The sequence below is a fragment of the Elgaria multicarinata genome, chromosome 7 (assembly GCF_023053635.1).
Source record: "Elgaria multicarinata webbii isolate HBS135686 ecotype San Diego chromosome 7, rElgMul1.1.pri, whole genome shotgun sequence".
Taxonomy (NCBI): Eukaryota; Metazoa; Chordata; class Lepidosauria; order Squamata; family Anguidae; genus Elgaria; species Elgaria multicarinata.
The window spans coordinates 71947956-71967368 of NC_086177.1; the positions used below are offsets into that span (position 1 = coordinate 71947956).

The 19413-nt window shown below is 43.7% G+C and overlaps 2 protein-coding genes across 2 annotated transcripts in view; one reads left to right on the forward strand and one right to left on the reverse strand.

Moving 5' to 3' along the window:
- Window positions 1-270: 270 nt before the first annotated feature.
- Window positions 271-1327, forward strand: BHLHE22 (basic helix-loop-helix family member e22). Its single transcript, XM_063129852.1, has one exon. It carries the CDS (start codon window positions 279-281, stop codon window positions 1209-1211), a length of 933 nt encoding a protein of 310 aa, XP_062985922.1. The 5' UTR covers window positions 271-278; the 3' UTR covers window positions 1212-1327.
- Window positions 1328-16558: 15231 nt separating this feature from the next.
- The window catches only part of LOC134401654 (cytochrome P450 7B1), a 113596-nt gene continuing 110741 nt past the window's right edge, over window positions 16559-19413 (reverse strand). Inside the window, exon 6 of the mRNA XM_063130784.1 lies at window positions 16559-17824. Within this exon, the coding sequence (XP_062986854.1) occupies window positions 17537-17824 (288 nt within the window). The 3' untranslated portion in view covers window positions 16559-17536. The remainder of the gene's footprint in view (window positions 17825-19413) is intronic.

Here is a 19413-nt window from a genome sequence, read left to right on the forward strand (position 1 = left end):
AGGCCGGCCGAGCAGCCTCGCCTCAGGAAGACTCAAACGGCGGGAAGAAGGAGGAGGAGGTGGAGGAGGAGGAGGAGGAGGAGGAGAAGGAGACAGAAGCGGAGCGAGGAGCGGCTCTCGGAGGGAGACCACCTCGGCCCCAGTCAGGGAGTCAGCAGCCCCCCGGCCCGGCGCTTTGGAGGAGCCAGCTGAGCGGCGGAGGGGGGCGAGGGAAGGGGGGGCGGAGGCGGAGGGGGCGGCAGGAGGAGTTGGAGGAGGGGAGCCCGCCGGCTGGGACCATGCAGAGGGCTCTGAGCCTGCCTTCAGATGAGGACTTGTTCCACAAGAGTCTCAGCGCCTCGGCCAAGAGGATGGAGTCTGCCTTCCGCTCGCCCCCGGGGCTCGACCTGGCCGCCCACCAGCCGCAGCGGGGCGAGGCGCGGCAAGCGCCGTCTCCCCTCAGCTGCTACGAGCCGGCCGACTCCGAGGTGCTGCTGAGGGAAGGCGCGGCCGGCGTGCTGGTGGCGGGAGACCCGCTGGGCGGCTCGGTGTGCGTCAAGTACGGGCAGAGCACCACGAGCCGCAGCTCGGTGGCCGAGAGCAGCGGCGGCGAGCAGAGCCCGGACGACGACAGCGACGGACGCTGCGAGCTGCTGCTGCGGGGCCCCGGCGGCGGCGGCGGCGGCTCCGGGGTCGTGGTGGGCGCGGGGGGCGCCCTCCTGAAGGCGCCCGAGGGCGGCGCCTGCTCCAACAGCCACCACGGCGGCGGCGGCGGCGGGGGCAAGAAGTCCAAGGAGCAGAAGGCGCTGCGCCTCAACATCAACGCCCGCGAGCGGCGGCGCATGCACGACCTGAACGACGCGCTGGACGAGCTGCGGGCCGTCATCCCGTACGCGCACAGCCCCTCGGTGCGCAAGCTCTCCAAGATCGCCACGCTGCTCCTGGCCAAGAACTACATCCTCATGCAGGCGCAGGCCCTCGACGAGATGCGCCGCCTCGTCGCCTATCTCAACCAGGGCCAGGCAATCTCGGCCGCCTCGTTGCCCAGCTCGGCGGCGGCGGCGGCAGCGGCGGCGGCAGCCTTGCACCCGGCGCTCGGGGCCTACGAGCAGGCAGCGGCGGGCTACCCTTTCAGCGCCGGGCTGCCGCCCGCCACCTCATGCCCGGAGAAATGTGCCATTTTCAACAGCGTCTCGTCCAGTCTCTGCAAACAGTGCACGGAGAAGCCTTAAAAGAGACCTAACTCCAGCCCGATCCCTCCATCCTTCCTTCCTTCCCTTGGCAGGACTTCTGCTGCAGCCGCCTTTAAGGGGATGATCAGGGGGCAAAAGGGGGACTTAAGTGCAACTAAGACCTCAGCGAAGTTTAAACACACACACACACACACACAATCGCAATCGCAATGTTTGGGGGTGTATGTTTTTGGGTGAGTGTGGACAGAGAGAAATCGTAAGTCGGGAGAAAAATCCTCAGTCCTCCACATGGTTTCTCTAAAACTTCCAAACATTGGGAACGTTTGCTATTTAGGCAACCAAGAACTGGGAGGGGGCGTTGGTTGGGCTTGGGCAAGGGATAGATGTGGTGGAAGCAAGTTGGATTGTAAACTCAGACAAATCAAGAAGGGCACTTAAAAGTTTTTTTTAATGATAATGTTATTTTATTTTATTGCTTCTGAGCCAGGAAACAAGCAAACTTGAAATGCATACTTCTTGAGATTAGACATGTGCAAAAATTGCTCTGAAAATACTTGCATTTTTTTCCTCTGAACTTTTGAGTCTGTGAAAATGCGCAGAGTTTTGGCAGAGAGTGAGCTTAAAAAGAGGTGACTAACTCATGTTTGTGTGGCTGAGGTATTGCAGGTTTATTTTAATATTTTTTTAAAGATGTGCACCTTGATTCTTTTCACTTTGCAATGCTGTGTACAAGAAGAATGATATTTATTTCAGTGGCCCTTTCATGCCAATAATATTCATCCTGTGTTGAGGTCATGGGTCTTATGTGGTTTTTTAAAACAATGCTTCTTAAACTTCCCATTAACTTAAACTTTGTGCCAAGTGTATAAAACGTTGATTTGCCAAGGACATGTGAACCAGAAATCTTGATGTATCCGAGCTGCTGAGGCTTATGAAAGGTCATCTGGATTTTAAGTTACATCATCCCTGTATTTATAAATTGAGCTTTAATAAATTGCTTCAGTCCAAAAAAACAAGAGGAGAGGTGCATTTTTAATTGCTCAATGAACTGGACTGTTGGTGACTACAAACTCTTTGCAGTAGGAAGGGATCTCTGTTTCTAGTTATTTGCTAGGATAAGACACCAGGCAATAATTCCTGTCAAGAATTTGTAAAACAAGTTTTTCCCCAGATGGTAGTGTTTGGTTTCTCAAAGAGAAAGAAGAAGGCTGGTTTGTTTAATTATTATTTTTGTTATTATTTTCACTATTGATTATGAAAGTTATTTTAGCTGAAGATGGTCATCTTAGCTGTTTCACATGCATTTTCCCTGAATAGTGACAGAAGGCGAAGGAGTAAAGGAGAACTTGTTTCCCTCAAAGGTAGATTTCAAAATAAGTTTGTATGGATTTCTTTCTCAACCAGTCCATAATCTATTTAAGACGAAGTACTGGGGTTTTAAACTGATTAACAACTGGCATACAACAACCCAGTTAAATCAAAGTCAGTTCTACCTCAGTCTCCGCCCTAATCCGAACGACATTTACTTGGAAGTAAATCCCAGTGATTCCAGTAGAATTTGATTCCGACTAAGTGTTCTTAGCATTGTAGGTTCAAATAGGATTTAATTAGTTTCAGACAAACAGGGCTGTGGATCGAGCAACTAGTGATTAAAAGCACAACCCTTATATTTACTTGGAAGTAAGTCCCATTGAGTTCAATGGGGATTACTCCCAGGGAGTAAGTGGGTATAGGATTGCAGCCTGACTAGCCTTCCTTCTAAACATACTGGCTCCAAAGAAAATCCCGTTTTATTATTTCTAATGAGAAGTGTGTTTAGGGTCTGGGCCTTAAATGTCAGCATTTACATTTATTTGCTTTCTGGACAGTACTGTCAGTGGGACTTGCATTGTCTTAACTCTTAAGTACTTTGGCAGAGCTGGATCGTGGCTCATGCTGCCAATCAAATGTAGATCCCGAAAATCTTCATCTCTCCCCCACCCTCTCTGCGAGTCTTGGTGTTTTCCACTACTTGCTGATAATCCAAATTCAATCTGTCAGCTTTGGATGGCAAAATGAGTGCCATGATGGATCTGTTGGCAGGTCATGGATGTGTAAAGAGTGATATATATTAAATAGGTCAATCAGATGATGACAGCGATGTACGATGGTTTGTATGTGTATCTATGTCGGAAAGAATCTTTATTAAAATATTTTGAACAAATCTTTATCACGCTGTTCTTTGTAAGAGGCGGGAAAGAAATGCCAAAAAACAAAAACAAAAATCACCCCTTTTCACCCCTCTTCTTCCTATTTCAGAGAGACCAGAATACCCGGCAGTGGGGAGGGGGTGGTGATGTGGGGGCGCTTGTTTAAAGAAGTAAGGCGTTGAGTTGACCTTGCTGTTGTTCACCTATTTTTCGTCGGTGGTTGGAAAGGGGAGGCCAGGCTGCATGTCAGGATACATTCAGGGGTAGACAAAGGCGATGTCAGTTTCTCGCTAGGAGGATGATTGAAGGTTGTCCTCATATGGGATGAAGATTCTGGCCTGGAAAAAAAATCTACCTCTTCTTGCATGATTCCAGGAATGCCCGAGTTCATACAGGGAAAGATCCGGAATCATGTGTAGGTATTTAGGGACACTTGGCAGGACTTAAAAGTGCCACAGGCCGCGGAAGCTTGGCTTGACTCTACCTGTAGTGGTCAGGAAGCTGATAAAAAACAACACCCTCCCCCTTTCCAGAGAGTTGCTAGAGTCAACTTATTCGGGAATTCTGGCCGTGTGGACGTGCCACACGTATTCGCACCCCCTTTTGTGTGGGCCTGCGGATTGTAGATGTGGGATGGTCGCGGGCTCTGCCGCCTGCTCCCTTCGCCTACTCCGGTTTCCACTACCATCTGGTCGGTGTTTGTAGTGTAGCTCTTTTCGGTTTCTCCCGGCGAATCGTTTGAAATGGCGAGAAAGGCTGGGAAACGCGTGTGTGGGGGGAACAACAACCCGTGGTTTAATATTTTCTGCTCCACTTCGCATTGAGAGAGAGAGAGAGAGAGAGAGAGAGAGAGAGAGAGAGAGAGAGAGAGAGAGAGAGAGAGAGAGAGAGATTAATCAGAACCTGTAACTTTTCAAGAATCATAACCGTGCGGTGCAGCGAAGGCAGTCCAGACAGGGTGGGCAGCTCACCCCTAGGCGCCAGGAGAAACTGTCTCTCAGTATTTACTACACAAAGCCTGGGTGCGTCTAATTATGATTATTAAAACAATTTCCATGACGGTGTCTAATATTATGTTAATTTGAAAACAACTGTGTATGAAAACTGTCGACTATAATACCTAAATTCATTTAATGAAACACATCGTTAAGGCAATTAGACCTCCTGGATGTGATTAAGGAACATAATTACGACACTGTTCTGCGCCATAATTGGGTGTCTTTAATCAAGGGGTAAAGTGATCAGCAACACAGCCATTAGTTTGCATTGTTCTGTCTCTGCTGTCCATCATCCTGATTAGGAATTAAGCACAGCCAGAAGCCTGGCTATTTTCTCCTTCCACCCCCTACCCCCACCCCCATCCACGCATACATACAGACACTTCTTTTTTTAGATGTATGCATATTCACAGCGCGGGCCTCCCTTGGCTACTTGATAGGAGCACCGCCTCGGATTTCCCCTTGGAGTAAAGAGGGTGCCCTCCGAGACGCAGCCGCCTTCTCCCTAGGTGAGGTTGCTGCTCAACTCTTGCCAGGAGCAGGAAGAGATGGAGAATATGGGGGAAATTTGGGGTGGGAGGAGGGCCAGAACGCCGTTTAATAAACGCGCGACTTTGCCAGGCGGAAGGGCTCTCCGGGATCATGGAATTCAAAGGCTTCCAAATGCGTCCAGCCACATGGTTAACACATGACTGAAGTCTTCAACACTCTTCATTGACCCCAAAAACGAGTTTGACTGAAACTATTGGGATTTGCTCCCAAGGAAATCGGTCTAGCGGGCGGCAAGGGGTCTCTATTCTCAAAATAGGGATAGATTCCCTTATTAGTTAATGCGAACTTCACCTTGACAGGACTGGATCCTGTTTGCACTACTTGGTAGTAACCGGAAGTCTGGATGACTGCTCTTCTTCCTCTTCTAACAGGGAGAAACTCAGTGGAAGTAGCCTTTGAGAGTTGCTGGGTGTGCGTGTGTCTGCTGTGGATCGCAACCTTTGACAGAGGCAGGGAAGGACTTCTTACCAGACTTGAATATCCTAGGGGTCCCTGTTCTCACTTTGGTCCACGTTCTGCAACAGCAGGAGAGCAAAAGTTCGGGATGCTTCTGGTGGGACTGGACCAGCGCCTCGCTTGGATAAATGAGCATCCAATCCCTTTCTCTCTCTCTCTCTCTCTCTCCTCTCTCTCCCCCACCCCTCTCTCTCTTGTGTGTGTTTTCTCCCAACGAAGTGCTCCACGAACTTATTTGGCATCCCTTTAGCTCTCGCATTTTGACATTTCAAAGAACGCAGTTGTCAGCTGAGATAAGGAAGCGCTTTTCCCTTGCAAATGCCATCGACCAAACTCGGTTTGCCGCCGCCGAATTCCAGGAAGTTTCAGTTCGGAGTGGGATTTGGGGGCGGGGATGGGGGAGAAGAGGAGTCTTTTCCTTTCCCGATCTTCAACTTCCACTTATTCTGGTTAATCCTAGAGAGCAAAATGATTTCTTTAAGAAGGGCGCTTCTCATGAAAGGACTGTTTTGGGATCTTTCTCTAAGGCCAGGCTTGAGGCGATGTTTCTTCTCTTCCCCATTTCTCCCCCACGCCACGCCACGCCATCCCCTCCGGTAATTATGGGTGTTTTATTCCCTGTGTGTGAAATCCGAGGCCGTTACAGAGACTGGGGCGCTTTTTAACACTTCGCTCCTATTACACTGTATAATCAGCAGCGTCGCTGGGAATTGACAGGGAGCGCAAGCTTAGAGCTGCATCGTTCGCCGAACAGGGCTGGAGAATTGCCTGGCGCATCTGATCGCTCCCTTTCCCCCGTGTGTGTCTCTCTGTGTGTGGCTCCTTCCCCCTCCCCTTTCTTGTTTGATGAATCACTTAATCAGAAATGAATATTCCCCTTGAAGAGCTTTTGTTTCAGTTCAAGCCACCCCTCCAAACTAGGACCGTTTAGTCCGTCCAAGCGCACTCCCCCACCCACGCTTTCTTTTCCACCTTGGTTGCCAAGGCAAGACTCTCTCTCTCTCTCTCTCTCTCTCTCTCTCTCTCTCTCTCTCTCCCCCCTCCTTAGCCCCAGTTCTAATCCCGCGATTGTCCCAGCATGAGTGACATTGACTTTCCTAATGTAATGACTTATGAAAGATATAATCATGTGTTAAATTGAATCCTCCGTTTAACTGTTAATGGTGTGCTCTGGGCACATTTACGTATTAGATGCTATGGTAACTAATTACCACTAGAAAAAGGGATAATACACTTTGCAGACTTTGACAAATAATTATGAGTGTTCACATCCCTGCTCGCAGTCAGTTGCAGCGGATCTGCTGGAATGAGTAAGTGAATAAATGAACGGATGGGTAAGTGAACTTGTGTGCGTGGAAGAGATGAGATAATGAATAGCGGTCAAGTGAGTTTTCTTATTAAAACCTTTAATGAAAATGTGATTTAGGTGGGGGGGGCAGGGGGAGAGAAGCAGGCATTCGGAATGCAGCATCTAAATGTAATTAAAAGTGCAATATATACATCAGAACATAAATACATTTGCTTTAATTAAAACAGAAGCAGGCAAAGGGAATTATCCACTTTGGAAACTTTGCAGAAATACGCGTTGACGACTAGCGAGGTGGGGGAACCCCCGGCAAAAGGCAAAGAAGGCGAAATGGGTGGCTTGATGGTTGGCATAACAGCAACGAGTTGCTAGTCCTCCTGTTCTTGTTTTTGTTTTACTTGTTCTGTTCTTTTGCCAAATGAAATTGCTCTTACTGCGTAGATGTCTGAAATGACCTTTTAACCAGGCAGCTTAGAGAGAATCAAGAAACTTTGATAGAAAACCTTGTTCCTCTGGAGTTAAAACTCACGATAATGTTACGTTAGGGATGGGACGATGTGGAAATGGGGAATTATTATTATTATTATTATTATTATTATTATTATTATTATTCTAATTTTTGACTTAACCACCCACTTTTCACAAAGGAATATTTGCCACATCCTCGTGTCGATCGGCAGAGAAGCGTCAAACAGGCCAGCGGGATCCATTTCTCCTGCCCGGGCTTCTTTAGAAGCGATTAGTCTTTGGCCAGGTTTTTCTCCCCCTCCCCCCAGCCCCTATCAGCGGCGTTGCTAATTGCCCTGGGATTCGGAGATCCCCCTGCGGCTCCTCTTTTTCCTCCAATGAGGCAGCTGGAAAGCGCCTCCTTCCCGCCCCGTGGAACGTCCGCCGAGCCACCCTTTCGCTCCCGTCCATTGGCACGTGGTGCGCGCGGACCCCTTTCGGCAGGAGCAAGCGACGCGTCGGGGCGGCTCCTCCCCACCTCTGCCTTAGTCCCGCGCCCCGCCCTCTCCGAGGCTCGTCGAGCGGGGAGGCGCAGCCCAAAGAGCCGAGCTCCTCCGGGCCCGCTCGCGCACTTTCCCCCTTTCAGGCTTCACTTCAGCTCCGCTTGCCCAAGGGTTCCAGCGGAACTCCACCGCTCGCGTGTTTCTGGGCTTGTCTGGGAAGCGATCGACCCCTCGACCCCCTCTCTCCCCGTCTTCTTTTTTCCTTCTCGAGCCCCGGCAGCAGGAATTGGAGAGCTCCCCCATCCTCTCGGACCTTTGAACGCAGGGGGGCGCTTTCCCGTCCCCCGTCCCGCCCCACTGATAGAAAAGGGATACCATCTCCACCTAAAGGATGGATTCGGAGACCTCAACAGCCACGTGGGGCTGACCACCCCGCTTTCAGCCACGCCTTCCTCGACTTCGATGGAGTTAATCATCATCATCATCATCATCATCCTCATCATAATCATGGCTTCTTCTTGCATTATCCCCCCAGATGTGTTGGACTCAGTGGAGCTTTCAGTGGGGCTGTGACTTCGTTCTGGGTTTTAATCATAACTAGCCAGAACTCTAAAGGAGCTCTCCAAGGTGCTGAAAACCAACCAAGCCACAAATCGATTCAGCACCCTCGGTAGCTTCAGTCTGAGTTCAGACTGAAACTCAGAATGGATTCACAGCCCCACTGAAATCAGAGTCACCTGCCTCCACTGGTTGCACTACAAATTTCCACCTGGGGAGTTGTAATTTGACACATCTGGAGGGCACCAGTTTGCGGAAGGAGGATGAATTGCATTATCTGTAAGCCAAAATATTCACTCTATTGACCTCAGTGGAGGCTGGTGGATCTGTGGGGCTGTGATCCACTCTTGAGTTTCTGACAGAACTCTAAAGGAGTTATCCAAGGTTCTGAACCCATTTTGGGGATAGGGTTCAGCACTTTGGATAACCTCTTTAGAATTTTCACTTGTCCTGACTGAAATCCAGAGCGGGTTCACAGCCCCATGGACATCGGAGCCACCAGCCTCCACTAGTTGACCTCGCTGCAACATAGCACCGTCTAGTTATCTGGTTCTGTCTAAAGGGCTGCCACTGAACTGGGCGTCAGGGTAGGGCCTGAGAAAGCTTGTTTGTCGAGCTAGTCGTGAAGTGGAAGCCAGGTCCTGTAGGGTGGATCGCTCTGAAACAGTTCCCAGCAAATTGCTCCATTGCAGTCTGTTAGCCGGGAAAAGCGTTTCCTAATGAGCTTAGCTTGCATTAGAAATGCCCAGAACTGAAATGAGTTAAAGCCTCCGCCCCTAACCCCACCCCAAGCCTGCGGTTGCCCTTGTCGGCTCCACACGATTCCTGAGATATGCCATAAAATAGCAAGCAAATTTACGATGTGTTCTGACCACTTTTATTGCTGCATTTTAAAATTCATACATACATACACACACACACACACACGAACCAAGATGTGTGAATAATCTGAAATTGTAGCAGGTGAACTAGTTTAGCTGAAAGGTAAGAAATGTCTTCCACAATTGTTTAAAATGCATTGGGGCGGGGTGGGGGGGGAGGAAAGAAAGGATCACGCAGCAAAACAGTCCCTGGCTCACTTACTTGGGACTGGAATCGGACCCTTTGAGCTCAGTGGGACTTACTTCTGTAGGAAACCGCATAGAATTGTGCCATACTTGTGCAAATAACCTCAAATGTATCAAATGTAAGAAAGTATTGAACAGCTCTTAAGATTGCAATCCTATACACATTTTCCTGGGAATAAGCCCCACTGAATTCCATGACACTTACTTCTGAGCAGACATAGGATTGCGCTGTAAATCTTTTCTTTTTGAGAGTTTGAAAGCAAGATACTAGACTCAAGTCTTCAGTATGTCCAAACATTTCCTTTTTTTTACTGACTCATCCTCTTCTCATCAATTGGGAGTATTTTTTTTTTTTTTTTTTGTCTAGAAATTCATACATAGCATTCTGGCAGGTGCTCAAACCTGTTGAAGCATCTCTACACTACTGAATAAAAGTGGTAGGTTTAGGAATGGCTGTTGTCTCCATATCTTAATACTACAGTCTCAATATCATTGGCAAAAATGGTAGGATGACTTTAAACTATACCTTACATCATTGAAAAAGTGACAGTGAACTCTACTTTGAGATGCAGGTTCTGACTTATCTAAGAGTATATTACATTCACAAAGATTAATTAATGGAATTTATAAGACTGCTGCATTACAACTGAAGACATTTCCTCTATTAAAAACAAGACAGGAGGTAGCGTACCTGAAATTCTCATACATGTTGATTCAACTTCTGTATATAGTTCACTTTTAGAAATTGAGTGGCAAAATGGATGTTGAATAGGTATTAGGGCAGTTCACAAGGCAAGAAATAACAGGAGTATTGACTTCCTGCCTGCTCAAGATTAACACCATATTTAGAGAACTGATAAGGGCAAGTGCTGAACCATTTATCACCAATGGCATTATATCAGTGTGGTGTAGTCTTGTGTAGTGGCTAAAGTGTTGCACTGGGAGTTGGGAGATCGGGATTCCAGACCCGCTTGGCCATGGAAACCCACTGGGTGACTTTGGGCCAGTCACAGACTCTCAGCCTAGCCTACCTCACAGGGTTGTTGTTATGAGGATAAAATAGAGAGGTGGAGGATTATGTATGCTGCCTTGGGTTCCTTGGAGGAAAAAAGGCAGGATACAGATGATGATGATGATGATGATGATGATGATGATAATAATAATAATAATAATAATAATAATAATAATAATATCGCCCTTACTAATCTGTATTAGACAACTTGGTGGTTGTTGTTTTAATTTTGTTGTATTGAAATGGGGCAGTATCTCCGCCAATTCTAAAAGAGAAAAGAAACTTGCATTCCAAATTGACCCTGTAGTTTCTTTAGCATATGAGGATTTCAAGTTAAGAGTTGGTTTTAATTTTAATGAATTATAAAATCATCAAGGTTTTATCAAGAGGCCACATTAATGTTTAAGCATGAGAGATTTCAGTGGCGAGTGTGATCCATAATAAAATGCTGATAGAATTCTTTTAATATTTATTTATTTATTTATTTATTTATTACATTTACTTTATGCCTTTCGGCCTCTTGCAAGGAACCCAAGGCAACTTATATCATCCTCTCCTAACCATTTTAGCATCACAACAACCCTTTGAGGTAGGTTAAGCTGAAAGTGTAAAATTCTGGCTGAGAATCAACCCAGTGAGCTTCATAGCTGAGTGGGGGATTAGAACTTGGGCCTCCTGAGTACCATTCCAACACTACACAACACTGGCTGTCTACTTACGATCACACTGTATTCTTTAAGTGGAAGGTATTTTGCCTGCTTGCTGTGGTATATTTGATATCTGAATATGTAAAGCCATCCTTTTCTGAGGGGGGGAGGTATCCTGTAATGAGGATATATATATATATATATATATATATTATGGATGCAGGCAAAAAATATAAATATATGTAATGTTTAAAATTATTATGTCCTTTAGTATCAGTGAATGAAAGTTAAACTAAATTTGAAAATTAGCCTACTCTACGTATAGCATGCAATAATATACTAAATTTTGTATTGTTGCTCTCAAGGCAAATATTAGCTACTTATATTATACAGAGAAATTATTATAATGCTGATTTCATTTTTAATTGTATGGATTAATAGCAAACTAAAACAACAACAATCCAGAATTCCATGATTTAAATAATGTCAAGGTGAACAATTAGTGAATTGTTTAGCACTATCTGGTCTTCAAAATATTAGACCATTTACTAAATGTCACAAAGTTATGCAATTTTACCCCTATAAACTCATGTGGCATACATGGATTATATATTTTTAAATAGCTAGATGACATTAAGGCCCATATGACGATGGAAAAGGCTGCTATTATTATTATTATTATTATTATTATTATTATTATTATTATTATTATTATTCCTATAGGACTACAGGCATGGAAGAAGCTATTGAACTGTCCAACAGTGGCTAGATTTGCATTTATCCTACCAGACTACATGGATTTCAGTCATCAGTCCATTAAAGTCAATGGATTAAACAGCTTGGAATCCAAGCACTTCAAACTAGTTTATGGATTCTAAAGTAAGTATATTGTAGGAACCAGATATAAAACCATTATTATTGTTATTATTAATTTCTGAATTATATGGCTAAATATAACCCACATGTCATCATTAGAAAAATGATGCTGAATTATTTTTGCTGAATTCTATGGCTGATTTTGTAAGCCAATGCGGCAGGGTCTTGCTATTTTATTGTTTTACTCTGTACAGCACCATGTACATTGATGGCGCTATATAAATAAATAAATAATAATAATAATAATAATAATAATAATAATAATGAATATAATCCATGTGTCATCATTAGAAAAATTATCCTCATGCAATGGGTACAGAAAGAGCACCAGTGTATTGAACTGAACCCTGTAAGGCACAATGCAGAGATAAGTTTATGACTCCAGTGAGGTCTCTTTTAGTGGAGGGTAGGCTAGGCTTTTAATCCCACAAATATCCCAAGTCCAGTACTTTTTCTCATCAGAATGAACAGCAGTTAAGGTATTTTATACCTCTCTCTAATTATATTCCCAGGATGTTTACAAGAAGAATAAAGCAACATGTACACACGACTGTATAATATATATTAGGGGTGTGCACCAACCACATGATTTGGTTTGGAAGCTGACTTGGAGACCCAGAAAACAAGCTGATTCAGCTCAGACGGATCTGGAGGCTGCCCCCTTTGACTCAAGTCTGAACTGGAATTTTGATTCAGAAATCCAGATCTTCATGCCTCCCATTGACTAACACTGGAAATCAAGAAAAAACTGTAATTTTGTACCTGTTTCTTAAAATTTGATATTTGCAATAATCCGTTATGGGGTGATTATGCTTGCCAAATCTCAGACAAATATGCGCAAAGGTTTTGTGCCATTTGCCTTTAAATGATAACTATTCAACATTTCTTATAAGAATTGAATAGAATATGCAGGTATATTTCCCCTTTTTGAGGAGAGCAAAGCCTGCCAGGGTTCAGATAAATAGGTACAGGGAGCTTTGTGCAAGGGCAGTGTGGTGTAGTGGCTAAAGAGTTGGACTGGGAGTCAGGAGATCCAGGTTCTAGTCCCCACTCGGCCATGGAATCCCACTGGGTGAGTTTGGGCCAGTCACAGACTCTCAGCCCAACCTACCTCACAGGGTTGTTGTTGTGAGGATAAAATGGAGAGGAGGATGCTGCCTTGGGTTCCTTAAGAGGAAGAAAGGTGGGATAAAAATGCAATAATAAATAATAAAAAGGCTGTTTGGTAATTTCCAAGATTGGATGTGTTTATCCCCTTATGCTTTTCGTGGGCAATTGTTATGAAAATAATCATACAACATAGAGGTGGCCATAGTTTAAATAACATGCACACTTTCAGAAGGATAGGTGCAATGTTTTTTGTGGGAGAATTCAAATTTGAGGGGAACACTGATTCACTTCCCTTGTCACATAGTCATAAAGGTGTCCTTAGGCAAGGAATCTGATTTTTCTCCCCCAGAAGGATAGGTATGGAGGCTAGGGAGGTATGATAAAAAAGGTTAAGGTTCCACCCCACCCCACCCCCCAGCTGAATTGGTACCAAAAGTACAGAAAGTGCAATAGTACAAAGGTAGATAATGAATGTGGAGCATGTAATGGCAGAAGGACTTGAGGCTCCGCCTTTTTTTCTTTTCTTTTTTTAATGTATCAGTCCTTTGATAAATTGTTTCAACATCCTTTCCCCAAAGCACTGGGCATGGAGAACCCCGGTAAAACCATTAACTGAGCTGCCACTCACCGAGCTGTACTTCCTCCTCCCCCTCCCTGCTCATGCCACCCTGGTGTTCTCCTTATTTGGGAACAAATAGAGCTAGGGGAGAAATGCATCAGTCTTTGGAGACACTCTTGTCTGTGTTTCTGTGTCCCTCCAAATCTGAATCTTCTGGAGTGTTTAGATTTGGCCCACTTTGGAGGAGTCGGCTTTGATTTGGATCTCTCCCAAATCTGTCCAAATCAGCCCAATTCGTTTCACGACTCAGCTGAATCCACAGCACCCCCTTATATCTATGTAAATCTAAATGCCAGAAAATCAGAAAAGCAGCATAAAACAATCAGCACGTTTAAAATTGCAGTTAAACAGCTTGGGAATTTTTTTAAAAAACCTATCTTTGCTTGGTGTTAAAAGGACAATAAGGCAGGTGCCAGTTGAACCTCTGTGAGGAGAACGTTCCACAATTGACACTGACTTTCAGCACTACCACCTTCACCTGAATTTGACAAAAAGGAGGAAAAGAGTTGGGTGTCATCTGCATATAGATGATGTTTCATCCCAAACGTTTAGATGACCCCATTTAGTAACTTTATGTAGATGTTAAATAATGTGAGGGACAGAATCCTGCAGGATCCCATAGCACAAATGCCAAGGAGTCAAGCAGTAGTCCCACAGAACCACCTTTTGGAATTGGCCTTCCAGGTAGAAATGGAACGACAGCAATACAGCACTTCCATTTCCCACTTTGGACAGCCTATCCAGAAGGATATCACGTTTGATGGTATTGAAAGCTGCTGAGAGGTCTAGAAGAATCAATGGGGCCAGTCTCTTCTCATCTTTCTCCTTGAATAGGTCATTCATCTGTGTGACCAAAGTCATTATACACTTATAGGTAAAAGTAAAAGAATGTAGTTAGGAATGCTGTTATTGTGGTGGAGAATCAAACTTGCCCCTGGTGATCTCAGTGGCACAGGGCCGTTTCTGTCTGTCCATCAACAGTATTGCCTTTTCCATCTACTTTCTTTTCTGTCTCAGAATTCAATGGGAGCCACTGGATACTTCTATCTGGGTAGCTCTGACCTGGATTCCTTTTCTCAGTCATGGCAGAGTACACTAAAAATGCCACCTTGATGGATTTTTAGCAGATAAGGCAGCATATAAATGCTAATACTAAAGAAATACACACATAAATGCATAACCCAGAAACTGGCCATATTTCTCATATCTGTCCATAATATTGAGTATAATTATTATTCTGATGCATTAATATCTAGTAAGCAGTTCTGAAATATAAAATGTACACAATATGTTAGATTTGTAAAACAATGTTTTCAATTTACTTTGAAATGTTACCATACCATTTTGTCATGATACCAATGATGAAAAACAAAATCAATTTGCAACATAGTTTATTAATGTTAGAATAGTTAATAATGAGGCAAAAGTTTCCACCACATTAGATCCTTAATTAGCACAACATTAGCAAATTGGAAAATAGCATGTCAGTATTTCGCTTTATTTAATTTATGAGTATTGACAAACAACTTACAGTTATAGATTGTCAAAGATTTGATACAACCTATGGCAGCCTATAAACTATCCTGCTAAGCATGTCACCCAAAACGCTAGAGCATGATCCAACCAGAATTAAACGCTGGTGGGGCCAACTAATGCCTATGAAACAGAAAGTAAAGCACCTTATTACACATCAGGATCTGTTTAATTTTATGCAATGAAGACTTTTGGGTTGCAATCCAATGTACCCTCATTTGGGTAAGAAGTATGTACTGTTCATCTTGTATAAAGCTATGAAAAGTTTTTGAATCGTAAATTACTCATAGTTCATGAAGGACAATCATTTGCAAGTTTGTTAGCATCTGTGCTAACTGTAAATAATTGTTCTGTATTCACTGGAGTGCTTGATTTTTGAGCCCGCTCAAAAGCATGTGACTTACCATGCATCTCCTTCATTTAGGTTCATTGCCTTCTAAGATTGCCTGAAATGGGTTCCTGTATCCTTAAGATGATACACGTGGCAGGAAGTAGCACAGGTGACCCCCCCCAGTTCCTCCCATCATAAAAAATCCTTCCTTTTACCTGTCATTTCCCGAAGTGAGAGGATAGAATCTTGTCGTGACCTGCCTTGCCATGGTGGAATTCTTCAGAAAACAGAAGCCCTATCCCAGCCTCAGACTTGTTGTGAGAACTTCTACAAACTTAGTAGTTCATGAGCTGGTAAAGTGGTAACAGAAACAACACCCCCCCCCAAAAAAGCTAGATGACTCTGTCATAATCATTTCAGCAAAAATCTATTTTGTGATCCAATGCGTCTCTTCTGTTTCATGGATGGGGCTCAGTCTAGCACTTCTCAGTATGTGTCTATGTGCTGCGAGAGATTGAATGGCAGATGGGCATGGAGCCACCAATTGTTCTCTTCCATAGATTTCATTTGCATGTCTACTATTACTCTGCTATTGGTTCCCAGAGACACTTCAGCTGCAGACCAGCGATTAATCTGATGGATGCTTTGCCTTAATATTTGAGAAAGTGCCATGACATCATATCATTTCATATCGCAACACATGAAATTTAAAATCTGAGATCCCAAAAGCACAGTGTGAATCAAAACAGGGCTCATGTTTAAAGCAAATACCTGCATTCATTTTTCACACTCAATGTTAAAGGGATGCCAAAGGAAAATTTATCTCAACTGTAGTAGGAAACCTTTTACTGCTCGCATGTATGCAAGAATGTTTATATTTAATATTGCAATGACTTCCTTCCGACTCATGAGTCTCATTACTGATTTGGGTTTCAGATAGAATACCCATCTACATAGATTATATATCCAAATAGCATCTTTTGGCTCCATTACTCTAAACGCTGCAGAGAGAAGGGAGGGAATGTGGTTGAATGCCTGACAGGCTCATTCTGTCATCCTGGGGCATGTTTTACCAGGGACTCCAATCACTGTGATTCAGGGGAGGGCAAGGATGGGACGAGGAAATGGCCATTCTTCCAATGCCACCATGTTTCACTATGAAAAAGTTTACAATTGATTAAAAAAAAACCATTGTAACTTCTTAGCCTCTGAACCTGTCCTTCTGAAACTTGGCAGGTTTCTTGCTTAAGGACACCTCTACAAGCTGCGCCGTTTTCATATAAGTTGCCCAAAAAACCACTGGGGAAGGGAAGCGGGAGGGAATCAACCTCCATCCCCAAAATAGAAGAACTGCCCTTCTACATAAATGACTCTACCTATCCTTCTGAAAATTTGCAGGAATGCTTCTCAGTCAGTTTCTCAGGAAAGGAATAAAAATGAAAACTGCCAATATCCGATTGCCCTTGCATAAATCTGTGGTGCGACCATGCTTGGAATACTACGTACAGTTCCGGTTACTGCACCTAAAAATAATATTATGGAGTTGGAAAAGTGGGGGGGAGTTCAACTAAAATGAGGGTCTGGAACAGCTGCCCTATGAGGAAAGGTCTACCTTGGCCTGTGTAGCTTAGAAAAAGAGGTGAGTAATGGAAGACATTATCATGCCCAAAATTTTGCATGGTGTGGAGAAAATGGAGAGGGAGACATTTTTCTTCTATTCTCATAATACTAGAACCTAGGATCATCCCATCAGGACAGATAAAAGGAAGGATGTCTTCACATAGTGCAAAGTTGAATAATGAAATTTCCTACCACAAGATGTAGTGATGGTCATCAATTTGATGACTTTAAAAGATAAATTCATCAAGGATAAATCTGTCAATGGCTACCAGTCATAGGCCTTGGCATCGTAGTGATATATTATCTCCAGTTTCAGTGACACTATGCCTCTGTACACCACTTCTAGGGATCATGGCCCTTCTTTGCAAAAGACAATTCCCACGATACAATTCCAAATAGTTAGCCACAATCAAAATGTGGCAAATTTAATCCATAAATGTAAAGACACCAGATAGATATGAAAGCCGTACCACATTTAATAAAAAGAGACAGAACTAATCTGAGTAGGAGTTTTGTAATGCCAACAACTGAATGACTGTATTAAGACCTTAGCTTGTAACGAAAACTAATGTCAGAATCTGGCAAGATGATGCCGAGGCCTATCCTATTGTTGTCCTGTCCGACTTGTTTGTCTTCTATTATTTCTACATCGAAATAAGCCAACACTAAAACCAAAAAAAGCCGAATTTCATTCATTGCAAAGAACCTGCCGGGACACATACTGTTTCCAGAGCCAAAAGGCAGCAGAAAGTGTTTCAGCTTCTTTCCCTGCTTGTAGAAGGTTGTTTTCTTCTTGCCATTTTCTGTGTAGCGGTCAAATTTGTATTTCTGAAAGAATATGAAAAAGAATATAGTGGTTACAAAGAGGCCAAAATAGATCTAAGAAACAGAAAGAAGTTAATTAGCAGTTACCTTCAAAATACTTTTTTTTAAAATCACACTCAGAAAAATTGTACTATAGCCTATTCACTAGACGAACTCCCCATAGACCTATATCTTAAAGGGCAATGCTAACTTCTGTCCATGAGACCCTATATGAGGGTGGGGGTAGCTAATCCTTTTCCCCTATGACATCCCATAAAAAACTTTATTTGTTATTGCTAGTAAATTACTATAGCTATCTATGTGCGCAATTAGGGGCAGATCAGTCAAGGGGGAGCTCAGCTAAGCCCCTATGGGAAAAATGCGCAAAATGGTGTTATCAGCTATAACTATGGGTGGCCTGACTTCATTCTTTCTCCCCAAATAAGCATCCATCCTTCTAATGAAACTGACAGGATTGACCCTGCTTTATGTCACTAATTAGAATTTGTCTTACATTAAACAATGGAACATCAGACAAGTAATGAAAACAATTCCAACAGCTATGTACCCCTCCCTGCAACCCCATACACAAATTGTTGTTTAAAATTGTGTATTGGGAACCTTAAAACCCTTTCTGTAGGATTTTGAAATAGCTAGGAAAATCCAAAACACCGAGTGCATCCCTCCTGCACATGCCAATTGAGTTCATTTTAAGTTAGAGACATGATTTTAACAAACCAGAAAAGACTCCAATATTAAAAAGGATTAGGGATGGGATAACCTTGTGAGTTTTGCCCAAACTAACAGGTTAGTACCTCTTCAGTGAGGTACTAATGTTCACGCAAAGAAGTCTTGATTCCCTCAGCAACAACTACAATTCTGCTATTGCTTTAAAAATGCAATTTGTCTTCCAGCTTCTTGCTGTTGTTGGGCTTATATTCATGCACACAACACATGCACACTATAACACACACATAGGAACTAATCTAGCTCTTTAGCCCAAAAGACATGAAGAAAAAGAAAATTGAGCACGTCTGACTTTTTAAAAAACTGCTTTTGTAACTCCTGCAGGGAAAGGGGAGGAAAGCTACACACTGCCCCTTAGCAATGTGCGTGCTGTTAAAGGATCTTTTTTGTACTCTGTCTTTGCTGCTGCTTTCTTAGTCCCTTTAACCCCTCAACTACCCCTCCCTCCCTGCCTCAGTTTCACCTCCCTACATGCTGAACTAGACAAATGAAATAAATAAAATGAACAGCTTGGGGCCAGGTTATCTCAAGGAGTCCCTTTCCTCACGTGGAGATTGAGATAATTTTTGACATCCTTCCTCTGTCTATTCCTGCTTTCGGAGGCTAGGCAGGTGGCTAGAGGAGAGAGGGTGCTGTCCAAATGGTGAAACTTGCTCTCTAGACATGTTCACCTGGCACCATCCCTTGTTTTTCAGGTGCCTGCTATCAATGGCATTTAAGATCCTTTCAATGATTTCTAGCTGCTATTTTTATTTGCTGGTTCTGTTTTCATCCTTGTGGTTTTGTTGTCGGTTTGAGATTGCTTACAATATTGTATTTATTGATTGTTGTAAATGGCCTTGAGGCATTCATGTTGAAAGGCAGCA

What these genes read in the sequence shown, in the direction of transcription:
- BHLHE22 (XM_063129852.1), top strand. Translation starts at nt 279, where the DNA reads ATGCAGAGGGCTCTGAGCCTGCCTTCAGATGAGGACTTGTTCCACAAG.